This window comes from Oculina patagonica, chromosome 13 (assembly GCF_052425735.1).
Source record: "Oculina patagonica isolate OP01 chromosome 13, crgOcupat, whole genome shotgun sequence".
NCBI lineage: Eukaryota > Metazoa > Cnidaria > Anthozoa > Scleractinia > Oculinidae > Oculina > Oculina patagonica.
This window is the reverse complement of record NC_135770.1, coordinates 21,000,430-21,014,470: the sequence shown is the minus strand read 5'-3', so window position 1 is coordinate 21,014,470 and position 14,041 is coordinate 21,000,430. Positions and strand designations below refer to the sequence as shown.

The window sequence follows — 14,041 nt, the reverse complement described above, 5'->3', positions numbered from 1 at the left end:
TCGTGAAAGGATACCGTTGACGATATAAAGGTTACAAAATCGAATTATTTGTAGATGCTACGACAGCAGGCAATTTCGAAATTTTTACGCCGTAATTGTGGAGTCCGGTACCTGACACGAAATTTGGTGTTGGAGGGTAAACAGCCGTGCTATCAATTCCCAGTTGCAAAAATTCTTTTTTCTGAAATATTCATATACGTGGTGAACTTGTCTAATTGTATATGAAAAAAGGAAGAACGAATGCAAAATGTTGCAAGATGAACTGAGCTTTGCTTATCCGAAGTGTTAAGACGCTTAGTTTCACCTTAGCCATGGATACGTCTGCAAGCAAGTAAAAATCAGTGGGAAAAAATAAGCTTTGCTAAAATGACTTCACTATTTTGAGCACCAAAATAATTTTACAGCTGCCGGCATCTAAAGTTCGATGAGTTATCTGACTATAAAAATATTATATAAAGGATAAAAAGTTCTACAATTAAAAAGAAACCTAGCGTTTTCGACGTGTTGTCGCCATCAGGGTTGTTATCTGACTATGTTATCGATTTTTTTCAGCAGCTCTTTCAGTACTGTTCGATTCCAAAGAAAAAATAAAAGCATTGTCTTTTTCCTTATTGATTACGTTCATATATTATACCTAACTGGACGTTTTTACTCACAACTCATTGTTTAACTTTTAGGGCAAGTTCTATCCAACACATCCTTGTTTACGTACAAACCTGGGGAAAATATAAGCACATTCTCGAATGTGTCATTCGTGCCAATTTTCCTGGATGAGAATATCACTTTTGCAAGTGAAGCTTTGAGAAAGGAAGCAGAGGCTGTGTGTCAAGGGGATGTCAACTGCTTGTTTGACATAGCGTCTACAGGGGACACGTCAGTTGGAGAAAGCACCAAGCAAGTGTCTGTACAACTTGAAAGCGAGAATGAAGAATTACGTAAGTTAGAAAAAGGGCCTCTTTTTTTCGAGTCCGTTACTTGTCACTTGACTGCACTCTTTCTCTAAATCTTCCCTTTTTTTAAACCATCCTTATTTTGCTTTTGAAATTTTAGCCTTCCCTCTTTGGAATTTTTCCTCTTTTGAGTTTTCTTTATAACACTGATTCTTTCAACGATTTGCTGGTAATTTGTGACTTTTAATGTATCATGGCATGTGTCCTTATAAAATTAGAGTTGAAATAAATTTTTTGGATTGTTATGGTAAAATAGTGATAGAAAACCGTGACTTTGCTAGTGAAACGCTTAGGTCATAAAAAATGAAAGAGAAAAAACCCTCCAGTATCATTCTTATTATCGTCTGTGATGCATTTAGTCGAGATATCGAGAGCACAATCCTTTAACAAGGATAATTATCCGCTGATATTTCCCTTCAATTAACTTAATATTTTAATACTTTTAGACAATTTTCCGCCAACGATTTTGTCTGGGCCCACTGAAGTTAATTTGACTGTCAACACAACGGTCAGTATAACTGTTACCGCGGAGGATCCCAATGGTGATCCCATGACCTTCAACGTTACCGGAAGTCTACCAAAAGGGGCTCTAATATCAACCAACGCATCCTCAGTGACATTGACTTGGAATGTAACCACCCAACAGGTAACTAACCAAATCCGAGGCGGTGCCAACAAGAAGGGGTATCAAATGGTCTTTGCGAGCATTTGCGAGCATGCGAGCAAAGCGTTTTTCTTTGCGAGCACGAGCACTGACAAAGTTCCCCTTGCGAGCAACGAGCACTTTTCAAAGTACACCACTGAAAACCGAGCATGCGAGCACTTGTAAATGTGCGGCACGAGCAACGAGCACCCACTAAAATTTGCGAGCATTGCGGCCTGCGACATGGGGACCATTCGCCCCACAAGACCGCCAAATATAGGGTGGTGAAATACATGGTAATAATGCAACCATGATTTTGAAACAAGAAGTATCCGCCGTGTGGTTGTTCGGCTTTACGGGCTGTATTTTACAGTATGATACACTTCCCATACGCTTGGCTGGAAGGTTGTTTTATCTGTAGAGCAAGTGATATTATTATTCGCGTTTTCGTCCGTATTTAAATGTACAAACCCAAATTAATTTAACTGGTAACTTGACATACACCTGTATGTAGCATAGAACCCTCTATAGCAAAGAAAAATAGGTACTTTTTCATTAAGCAGGGCAGAAGTCATTTTGTTATTTCAGTAGCTGAAGACCATAAGTCTCTAAATAATTTGAGATGATAGTGGAAACATCTTGTTCAATCCTAAATAAACTTTTTATTTTTACCAGATTGAAGTAGAGTTCGTGGTAGCCGATGATTCCAACCAAGCTACCGTCCTGCGACCAGTGATTAACGTCTGCGCATGTCACAATCAAGGGACCTGCATACCTGTTGATGAAAATGATGTGGACAGCAGTGGTGGAAGATTCAATATACTTTCCTGTGTGTGTCAAAATGGATATACCGGTACCTTCTGTGACGCAGACCTCGATGCATGCGAGGAAAACTTCCAGCCGTGCTATCCAGGCGTGGAGTGCATCGATCTAAAGCCACCTGCAAACGAGTCGGGTTTTGAATGTGGTTCTTGTCCAGTTGGCTTAACGGGAAATGGAGTGGAATGCACAGGTGACGTTATCTAACAACATTTTTTAAATGAGATTTTAAAGATGGTCCTAGAAGTAACACTACTATCTCATTGTCGTCCTTAAACGATTCACTAATATATTCATCTTGTTGTTCCAGGCGCATTTCTTTTATGTGTCACAACTTTAGCACCATTTTAACCAAAAATAAAGTTAATTCCTCACGATATAGTGCCCCTGAAGTTTAAGTTCCCAATTATGAAAGAAAACCCTTGGCCTGAACTTGGTTTTCGTGCTATCGACTGCAGAAAGTTGTATTCAGCTTATCTAGCCATCGCACACATTATGAGGATTCCCACATACATAAATTAACAACTTAGTAAATTCTCTTTTTATTATTTTAACAGATCTTGACGAATGCGCAACAAATAAAGGAGGTTGTGAGCACAATTGCGTGAACACTCATGGATCGTTTCTCTGTACATGTAATTCTGGATACCGTCTAAACCTGGATGAAAAGAGTTGTGATGGTAAGCGTGATACTCACTTCGTTATTGAAGAAGTTATTAATAGTTATTACCATTTCTCTTCCCTTGTCGTTTTGTCCTTCTCTCTTCTTCCCTTTTCTTATCTTGTCCTGTTTTAAATTATTTTCCCCTTTCTTAACTTGTCTTTTCTTACATCTTTCCATATTTTCAATTTTTTATCTTTCGATTGTTATCTCTTTCCTTTCCCTCTTCTTAGAATCCTTTCGTGACCTTTCCTACCAACCCTTCCTTCCTCCCTCCCTCCCTTTCTTCATTCCTTACTTTCTCCCTCTATTCCTCCTTCCCTCCCTCCCTCCCTCTCCCCCCCCCCCCGTTCCTCAGTTCCTTCCTTCCTTCATTCTTTTTTTTTATTTATTTTTCTTTCTTTCTTTCTTTCTTTCTTTCTTTCTTTCTTTCTTTCTTTCTTCATTCCTTTCTTTCTTTTTTCCTTTCTCTCTCGTTCTTACTTACTTACTAACTTTATTTATTTATTTATTTATTTATTTACGTTTTATGTTTTGTTAATTTGCTTATTTGTTCATATCTCACTTTCTTTCGTACTTGTTATATTCCATAGCGGTGATCTTTGGTAAAATCGATTTAAATTGAAATTTGTTTGCAAACTATTTCGCATTTACTTTATTTCTTTGCTTGAGTTTCTTCATGGTAAACACATTTTAAAATTTAGGATCTTACCTCTCCCTAACAGATCTTTCTAGTTTTTGCAATATTGAGGCAGACATATATTTGACGTATATTCGTACTGATGTGTAATCCACTTCGAACATAAAAATACATTCACACCTTATCTCACTTGTTTCAGATGTGGACGAATGCTCGCCTGTGAGTGATTGTATGCAGATATGCGAAAATACAATGGGTTCTTACAATTGTAAATGCAATGCAGACTTTAAAGTGGATCCCAATGATCCAAAGAACTGCATACGTGAGTATTTCACTCAATACTCAACATTCATTCACAACGTAAATTTTAAGAGGGACAGTTCTTGTACTCAAGAAACATTCTTAACGATAACGGTAGTATTGCCATGACGACGATCTCAGACGATCTTTGCTCTACACATCTGTACAGCTGGTGGTGAGGATGAGATTGCAGCATGCGCACAGGGTTTTTTTTTTTCATTAGCGTAGCATTTACGGATGGGTGAGTGCGACGCAAGCGATAATAAATTGATAGAGTAGATTATTGAAAAATGAGCGTATTATTAATACCTAACGACTAGGCCCGAGGGAAACAATTAATTTTGTGTTAGTTTCAGATTTTAGATTTTGAGAGTCAGTTGAATATTTATTTTGTACTATAAAACGGAGTATCTCGGTGTTTTCCGAGAATTTCAGTGTTTCTAAAGTCAGAGCCGGGGTAAACATTGAGAGTAGAGAAAGACAAAATTAGCTGTTTTCCATGAGACAATTAATAAGTGATTTGTCATTTAACACAACGAAGACTTTAGAAGAAGGGCGGTCGCCCAAAAACGCTAGCGGTAGCCTGTTCTACGCTCTCGGTAGCAGTTCTCCTCGTTTTTTCCTAGCTTGTTCGCTTTTTTCGCTCTCCTTCAACTACCGACAGCCTGGAATAAGCTACACTGGTGGACATCAGTAATATCACTGTTACCCTCTGACGTCATTGATTTTGCAATTCAGTTGCCCGCTCAGAAAATTTTGGTGGGAAACAACTTTCAATTTTAGATGTCGTGTGACCTCGAGGTAGCCAATGTGGGTGCACACTGTTGAGAAAATAATTCCAGCGATGTAACAACGTAATATATTGTTTTTTTTTATGTCTTTAGCCAAGGATCCCTGTCAACAAAATTCCCTTGAATGCCAGCACATCTGCTTTTTATCTGATGGGAACGAAAAGTGTGCTTGTAATGCGGGATATGCACTAGAACAAGACGGGAAAACCTGCACAGGTATGTAAGCAACTTATCTCCTTTATATATAAATTTAAGCAACAACAGAACATAGAAACATATAATGTTGAACTGGAACTTACGGAGTTTTTCTTTCTTTTTTTTCCTTCAGATGTCGATGAATGTGCCACTGGTTTGAACAACTGCGATCAGCAGTGTAGCAATAACATAGGAGGTTACTCCTGCTCATGCGTGGACGGGTTTACTCTGGATGGTAACGGCTTCACCTGCAACGGTAAGTTATAACAAATAAGTGTAATGGTCTTCTATTCTTTGAAGACATCGAAATTAAGTATGGGGATTGCTTAAGGTCTTTAAGGTCATTTTGCTGAAAAAAAAACCGAGGTTATTATAGTCCGAGTTGTCACCTATTTTCCAATCGGTTTAGCAGAGAGGGAGAGGACGCCAGAGCGCGAAAACATTTCTAGCGCGACGATGCGGAGAAAAAAGTGAGGGATTACTTGACCTAGCTTGCAGAGTTGTGACAAGATTATAATACCATTTGTGTATTAGTGTAATATCATTTGATAAAAAAAAAAGAAATTGCAAATGTTCTTTCTTGGAAATGCATGGAAGCAATCTTAATTTCTAGATAGAACCGCATAATATGAGTTCTTTTCCTTTTTGTTTACATTTACCGTAGATGTCGATGAGTGTGTGGCGTTTACCTTCAACTGCACGGATGACTCGCAGATATGCCAAAACACTCATGGCTCGTACAAGTGTGTTTGTGGGGAAGGCCTGTACTGGATTAACAACACGTGTCAAGGTGAGGCGAATGCAGTGAATAGTGCTCAAGGGAAACTTATACTCTTGTCAAACAGTGTTGATGAAATTGATATCTCTTGTATGTTCCTAAGCAAATTTTCAGCCATCGGCATTTTACGCCATCTCGTAAAAAAGTAATGCCGCCACGCCGTTCGTTAAAAAAGGTTGATGTCGTATTTTGACTCAGTAGCTCTATGGACCATTTGGTTAAGTTTTTTGGATCTTGGGAAAGCTTTGGGTTGTTCTGATATCTATGGCAGAGTAGACAAGGACAGAAAGCCGTTTAACACGCTTGCAAAGAAAGTCACCTTTCATGTTCTTATTGCAAATAATAATAAATAATATTATTTTTTTCCAAGAGGGCACGGTAACGAATCCTGCAATCTGATTGTTATTAGCGCGGGCAAGATTCTCCTATCTCTGCCCACGGGCCACGGTAACGCTTTCGTGAGTTTCATTTCGCGGCGAGACGAACGAACCCATGACAGTTTTGCTCTCCAAAATGATTTAAATCGATGTAGTTGCTCACCAACCGTTGTAAATTTGAAAGGGAAAATTAGCAGTGGAATTAAAGGCCTTGAAGTTCTCCAAAAGGCGAGTATTTATTCTCTTTTGTGACAAAATGAAGTTATAGTTTTATGGCCGTGGTTTGCTGATCGTTGTTTGTGCATTCCACTGATTTCACCCATTGCGGTTAACTGCAAGTCGCCAGTACGACTCGATTTATCCTTTCAAACACCTTCTTCTCTCTACTTTTCTCCAAACCGATACTCTTTCGCCATTCAATGAGATGCTTTATTAAAAAACAGTCAAATAATTCTCGCAATTGCCGTCACTGTGCAGGCGACCAAAACACATTTACTTCATTATTTCACTTTCGCAAACTTTTTGTCAAAAAGATACTGTGGGAATCAAACAGAGGTTTTTGACTCGTTAAATACAAATGTAAATGTTGCTTTCCAGTCCGAAAGTAAGTAAAGAATACGGAATGGAGTTAAAGTGTTCGCCTCGCTGATTGCTCTGCTACATTTGCTTTTCTATTATCGTCTTTTTCTTTTTTTTTTCAGATGAACCTTGGTACTGTTCATTTTAGTGATATTTTGGCGTGCCCTTATAGCAAAAATCATTATTACTCTTGCCGTAGCTTATGGCGATCGACTCACGTGCGCGCGAATAATAAAAAATTTGGCAAGAAAGTCTTTGTAGGTTTTTTAGGTGTTTTTTAATCAAACACATTAAAGTAGGAAAAAAAAGATTACCGGCAGGGTCTCCATAGTGAAAACTGTACCGGCCTGAAAATGCTCCCTCGGCCTGCGGCCTCGGGCAGCATTTTCAGACCTCGGTCACAGTTTCACTTCGGCTCCCCCGGCAAATAACATATATATATCTCACTCTGCCGTAAGTTTCACTCGTAAAGTACGAGCTTGTTCCTTGAAAATAATCCAGTTTTATGTTTCCTTGCAACTACAATAATAGTGATATCAGACCCACTAAGCATACTGTTAGGTATTCTGAACTGTCTAAACTTGTTTTCGTTCACTTTCCAAAAGGGCTCGACAAAGGTGCCAAACCACCTCCACCTCCCCCCGCTCCGGTCCCGCGAACACCATCAGACGAGGAAAGAAGCCAGTCAGTGAATTTAGAGATACAGGGGCTGAATATCTCTCAGGTTTCAACTATGTGAAGGATGATATTTTATAGAGCAAATAGTATTGTACTGGTTTTGCTTGGATGTTCAACTAAATATATTTGTTGTAATACAAAATTGCTTTGTAAATAACTTGTCAATTCCAAGACAATATTCTGAATAATGCTTAGTGTCCATTTAAAACCAATCTCTGTCCAGTGTGACATACTAGTTCATTACAGTGAAAACGGCGCATAAAAAACTAAACTGTCGACTACTTAGCCCTGAAGTGATTTTAGTGCTTGTAGTGGCTGGACATTTCACGCTGCTAAATGTCTACTTCTGAAATTGAAATTTAAAAATACCTTGAGTTATCTTTTGAGATCTGCCTTTAATATTGTATGGTATTCTTTTCAGTGGAACCAACCCTTAGAAGAAGCATTTAAGGCAGCAGTTGCAACAGCAGCAACAAAGCACTGCTCAGAAACTGACAACTGCAAATCAACACCTGCCAGGTAATTATGCATCCGTCTGTTCGTTAGCAAGCTGAATTGCTTCTTTATAATTATTTAAAAACTGATATATTTCCTCTATTAATTCAATTTTATCTGAAACCTTGTATTCCATACTGTATAATTTTCTACAAAAAAGCGTAAAGAAACTTCAATTTAGTCCCTTGATCCTCGAAACGTACAATCCAAACAAAGTCATATAAGGGGAAAGAGGGCATGGTATTTGTACGAAGCCTTGAAATAGATATGCCCTCATCCGGAAAGCATGGAGCTTTATCTATAAAATAAGATACCATCAGCTTGTATTTCACAATTTTTTCATTCGTTTAGACTGAAAAGTGTTACTCGATACAAAGTTATTCCGGCATGTCAAGACTCGATTGTCATGGCGACATCGAAAACCGTCAAAAAATTAATAAAAATAGTTGTCTCATCAAAATGGTCCAGAGGTATGAACAAACAGCTACTGAAAATTCTAGCTTTTTAGCTTTTTAAAAAACAGCCAGTATACCTGACTCCATCCAATTCTTCTTGTTATCGTTTTTACAGCGCTCGTCGCAAGAGAGCAGCTACCTACATCATCTTTACAGAGGACCAAGTTCACATTCTACCAGGCTATCCAAAGCAGATCTCTGAAGACCCTCTTCTGGCAATCTTGGCATTTTATTTGCAGTTCCCACCCGGAACGTCCGGTGACGACGCTATAAAGAAAGACGCCCTGGTTGCCATTGTCAAAGGATCTCTGGCAGACATTTCAAACTCCATCAATGCTAACATCTCGAGCGTGCAAACTCTAATTGCTGAAACGTCAACCGCGACGCCAACAACTTCAGTAGCTTCCACACGGCCGACTGAGAAAGATGACTCTAGCAGTAAGATGAAGTATATCATTGCGGGATCCGTTGCCGGCGGGGTGTTGCTCATTATTGTCATTGTTGTAATAGTATGGAGATGCAGCAAACCGAAAAACAGGTAAAACAGGATATTTATTTTGCAAAATAAATAGTTTTATGTAGCTTGTTACGTAAGTCTTTCCCAGCTTCTGGTGAAATTCCCTCTAACTTTTACTTCCGGTCATATTTTCGCGGGCTCTTAGGTAATGGCTCTCAACTAGTGAAGTAAATTTCCCCTCCCTCCGCTCCCTCCGTTCTGTCGTTGTTGATTTGAGTTGGCGGGTTCTTCCTCACCTTTGCTGAGATAATACTTTTAGGTTTCATATTTTAAGCTTTCTATCCTTGATATAAAAAATAAATGGCCATACCCGTGGCCAAAATCTGCAAAATGGTAGTCTTCTCTTTTATTATCCCAGCACACAGAGCTTTGCCAAAGCAACACATACATACTTGTATATATGCATGGCATCTAATTTAGGAGGAACAGGATACACAAATAATTTTATTAGTAGAAGCTCATCCATGTTATTTTGGAAATCCGCGAATCTGATTGGTTTTTTGATTGTTTTCTATCAGATAAAACACGAACACACGCGCCTTGCTCTTTTGAAGGACTACTAGCCCTCGCTTTCTATGAGCGATAGTCAACTTGCTGTGCCTCATTAACTATTCGCTTACATAAAACTCGGGTTTGTAGTCTAATTGTCAAAAAAATTCATTCATGAAGAAGAGACCGACTGGATGCAGGTCCGTTGCAATGCGTCGTGTCACCAAAGTATCTGAAAAAGAAACACAACTTTGCACTAGTGTTTTCTCAGAATTATAGCATAATCATTCTTTTGACAGTTTAGTCAGAGCTGCATAAGAAGATCATTAAAAATAATAATAATACACCTGGAGTTTAATAAGCCTTTATTTGGAAGTAATCAGAAAACTAATCCTGGATATGTTTTTTGCCAAGGGAGGGGCACCTTCTGTCCCACCTCAGGGCTGAGCAAAACGTTACTTCGCCATGTTAAGCCAAATTATGTCGTAATGAAGGCCTCTTCACAATCTTATTATGATTATGATGACGATAGTACCATTCCTGTTAAAGAAACCGTGTTCTCTAGATTTCCCCGCTTCAAATGCATCAATAAGAATTCGTATTCTAGCATTCAGTTCACTTTTATTTATTTATTTTTTTCAATTATTTATAGAATCCCCAAGCGTGTTGCTGATATCTCAGATAAAACATCAAAACTGGAAATGGATACTGTTGCTGGCATACCGCATGGAGTCAATGAAGCATTCCGCATGGACTCAAACTGAAGTAAAGATAACCACCCGAACTAAAAGGAGACCCTAAAATAAAGATCATAGCATAAATTAAATTTCCAATGGGCTTGCTACTGTATTGCAATCCCGAGCTACTTGATCAAAAGCTGTAAGATAAGTTTTTTAACATTCGTCATCATTTATACCTTTTAATGGCAAACAAGAGTGGATGAACATCCTCTCGTGATGGCAAACAAGTAAAGTAACAACAGATGTGTGTTGACAGCGTAAAATAGTGCTAAAAAGAATGTCGAAATTCGCTAGATATGCCTGGTATAATGGTATAACAGTATAAAAGAGTTATTTCGTAATTTTTGTTTAATAAAGCGGTTTTCAGTTTAAGGTCGACAGGGATGAAGAAATGCTCTGTGATTGGCTACCCAACCAACGAGATGTAAAACCTAGTCAGTCATGGGTTGGTCACACTTGTTTTCCTGAGCTTGACTCTATTCAAGTGTTTTTACTTCGAGATTTAGTTGGTTCCGATCGTTGTTTTTTCACTTTTGGTTTAACTTGTTCTATCATTGTCTTGACCTGACAATAATTTAATTGAAAACGGTTTTCATAAACGAAGGACATGTCTGTAATAATTTTGGTAATTTATATCTTAAAAGAGTGGGACGCCTTCGAAAATTGTGAAATGAGCAAATAGAAATTTTGCCTTGTGTGATGTTTCGCTAAGGTAATTTGAATAAGGACTGGCTATTTCTTCTACTCCATATAATCTCTCCCACGCTTCCTATAACGATTGATTTGTACATCACATTTTAGCTACCAATGTCCTTTTTTACATCTGCTGTTGGTTAACAACGTGGACATGTCTCAGCTTTAATTACGGATTGAAAAGCCACTACTCAGTGTCATCCGATTAGTCTTTATACATGTACACATGTAGTACCGCACATGTATGAGAAAAAACGTGTTCTTACTGGGTGGAAGGCCGCCAACATAAAACAAAAACAAAACAAAAAAATATCCTGTAATCATGATTTGCTGATTCCCAAGCAGCGGTTAAAATGCTAGTTTTGGGACGTATTCTTTAAGCCATGAGTGAATACGATAGCTGTTGGATTATATAACTTTTGTACATTAGTTTTGTAAGAGTTAAATAAAGGTCTCCTTCAAACAAAACAGCTCTTTTTTGTTTATTAGTTATTAGCGAACTAGAATGAACCACAAACGATTTGTCTGAGGTTGTGGCTGTGATTGTGTGGCGGTGGCTGTTTCTGTGGATGTGGATTTTGTAAAAAAAAAAAAACATAATTGGAAATCGTTCTTTTTTAGCGAGATTAGTTGTTAGCAAACTAAAATGGACCGCGACAAACTCTTTATTTATTAATTGTATAATCGAGTAATATAATGCGGCTTAAACTGAACAGTTAATCAATCAATCACTCAAACTTTATTTATCGAGGGTGACACGTAATAGTTTTCCAACTAATAAATTTGTGGCCCTCCTAAATGTACTAAAAGTTAAATATCTACTATAAACAATAATCTAATTTAAAATCTAGTTAAAACCTAATTAAACGGTCCATCCTTGCATATCAACACGTGTAGATGTACACTAGTAAGCGGTGAAGAGACTGAGAAAATAGATGCGGTTTTCCGACGACAATTTTCAACCATTTTGTGTTGACTTGAAAGCAAACGACTTTATCAGCAGTTGAAAACCCAGGGAAGTCAAAAGCCGTCTCCAACAGCCAAAAATCACTTTATAACTAAACGAGATATTTCAAGAATTGAAAGAAATACTATTTGAATTCCCCATACTTTGCTAGCCTGAATTTCAGACATCCCTCCTTGGTCGCCTACCCCCAGAAAAGACGTCTGAACACATTTGGCTCTAATGCCGTCCGGTGACGTCACTACACTTTGGTTTTAATTCATGCGGAAAAGTTTCTGTCGAGGCCATGAAATTGTGAAAGAAAAATCGCTTCAATAAAGGATTACAGGGCAACAAATTGTTTTAATAGTAAACTATTGTAGACGTGCGACAAATGAATGAGATTTTAATCGACTGCAGGCTATATTCTTTTACGGAACCGATTTAATCTGAACTGATTTGCTTTATCTCAGTTATCTAGCGATCAAAATATAATATGTGACGCAGCGGACAAATACAACACACTCGTGAGTACTTAAATGAATCAATTTAGACGGTTACAGAGGCATCAAGAAACGGAATTCAATACAAAAATATCCTACTTGACCGTGGGAACTGAGTTCAGAAATCACTGGCTCATCGAGGCTGCAAGACATAAGCGTCGAGTGGCTTTGTTGACAAAACAAGAGTACATGTACGTATAAATTTGGCAAAACACTGCATGTCGAAGCGACGAATGCCGCCAGCTTAAAACCTACCGGTTTCCATTACTATTCTTCATCCGTAGATAAACTAATAAAGTAATAAACTCAAGGTAAATGACTAGTAAATTCATTTCTGGGAAGGTGAAATCTTTCGAACTCTTTCCAAACGTTTTCAAATTACTATTCTCGCGCGGTAAAATTCAGTCATAATTTCACATAATTATGCAAATAATTTTTAAATCAACCAATCAAAATCACTACCCGGTTTTCGGGTAGTGACGTCACCGGACGGCATTAGAGCCAAATGTGTTCAGACGTCTCTTCTGGGAGTAGGCGACCAAGGAGGGATGTCTGAAATTCAGGCTAATACTTTGCATGCCTTGTTTTCGTTCGAAGTGAAGCCACAATCGCCTTGCTGGGTGTACTGGGCCTAAACTCTTCCCCACATTCCACCATTTAATAATTATTCGCCGAAGGCGAAGTGATTATTGTTGAATAATCCCCGAGACGTATTCAACAATAATCACTGATCCTAAGGCGAATAATTGTTTTAGTATAATTTTTAGAGGTGATCATCAAGAACTTAAAAAAATAACGATAGCAAACAAGAAAACAGCAAACACAAGTGTTCGCTTGCATACGGTGTAACATTACAATCAGAATTTATTAAGTTAAAGCAATAAAACGGAACAAAACAAACACTATGAGAAAGATAGATGTCCGGTACCTTTGTATGATTGTTGATGACTTCTAAGCGAATGTGGGAATCCTCTCGAAAATGAGTAGCTCCGGTGAGAAGAGAACTAAATAATGTTTGCTCAATCGATCTGACTGAGTTTCTCATCGATCGCTAAAACCGCCGTGTTTACGATCATTTCTAACGCCTTGAGAACCATCTCTTGAAAATATTTTCGGTCCAAAAGCCTTGGTAGTTAATTTGAAAAGTTCCCAGTGTTTAAAATATCCAGGACTTGGACTGGTTTCTTTCAAATCAAAGAAATTTCCATTCAGCAAAAGCGGCCATGTTTACTTGCCTGGATGTCAAAGGTGGCGAGGCTAAGTAACCAAGCCTTCAAAGCTATAATCACCTCGCGCGGGGTGACTATAGCCTCTTATAGTTCACCACTAAATTTTCTCCGATTCTGATTGGTTTAAATTGAACACGTGACGCGATAGTGCCCGTCCGCCGGAGGGCACTATCAGTCCTTATAGTTCACCACTAAATTTTCTCCGATTCTGATTGGTTTAAATTGAACACGTGACGCGATAGTGCCCGTCCGCCGGAAGGCACTATCAGCCCATAGTGCCCTCCCGTGAAAAATGCCCGGATCGATAGTGCCCGCCCGTGACTGTTTTTTTGTAAACAAGCTGCCTGCAGACAAAAAAACCCAACCAAATTCACTGCATTTAGTGGGTTTCTCGTCTGGTTTTGTTTCGTTTGTTAAATTTCGGCTTTCAATTGAGTTTTTTATCCTCAAAAGTAAAAATAATTCACGATGCTTGTTTTTGTATGTGCGCGCGGAAGAAAATTTAGTGGTCAACAATAAAGACAATAGAGTGTTTCTATCTCGGAACTATCGGTCTGATAGTTGCC

General features: G+C 38.4%; 1 protein-coding gene across 1 annotated transcript in view; it reads left to right on the top strand.

Annotated features, from left to right (window-relative positions):
* The window catches only part of LOC144634217 (uncharacterized), a 51,556-nt gene extending 40,288 nt beyond the window's left edge, over positions 1–11,268 (top strand). Inside the window, exons 35-46 of the mRNA XM_078493109.1 lie at positions 678–935; positions 1,397–1,596; positions 2,269–2,605; positions 2,970–3,092; positions 3,913–4,035; positions 4,898–5,020; positions 5,133–5,255; positions 5,664–5,789; positions 7,339–7,457; positions 7,833–7,930; positions 8,477–8,899; positions 10,020–11,268. Coding sequence (XP_078349235.1) covers positions 678–935; positions 1,397–1,596; positions 2,269–2,605; positions 2,970–3,092; positions 3,913–4,035; positions 4,898–5,020; positions 5,133–5,255; positions 5,664–5,789; positions 7,339–7,457; positions 7,833–7,930; positions 8,477–8,899; positions 10,020–10,131 — 2,165 coding nt within the window. The 3' untranslated portion in view covers positions 10,132–11,268. The remainder of the gene's footprint in view (positions 1–677; positions 936–1,396; positions 1,597–2,268; positions 2,606–2,969; positions 3,093–3,912; positions 4,036–4,897; positions 5,021–5,132; positions 5,256–5,663; positions 5,790–7,338; positions 7,458–7,832; positions 7,931–8,476; positions 8,900–10,019) is intronic.
* Positions 11,269–14,041: the final 2,773 nt, after the last annotated feature.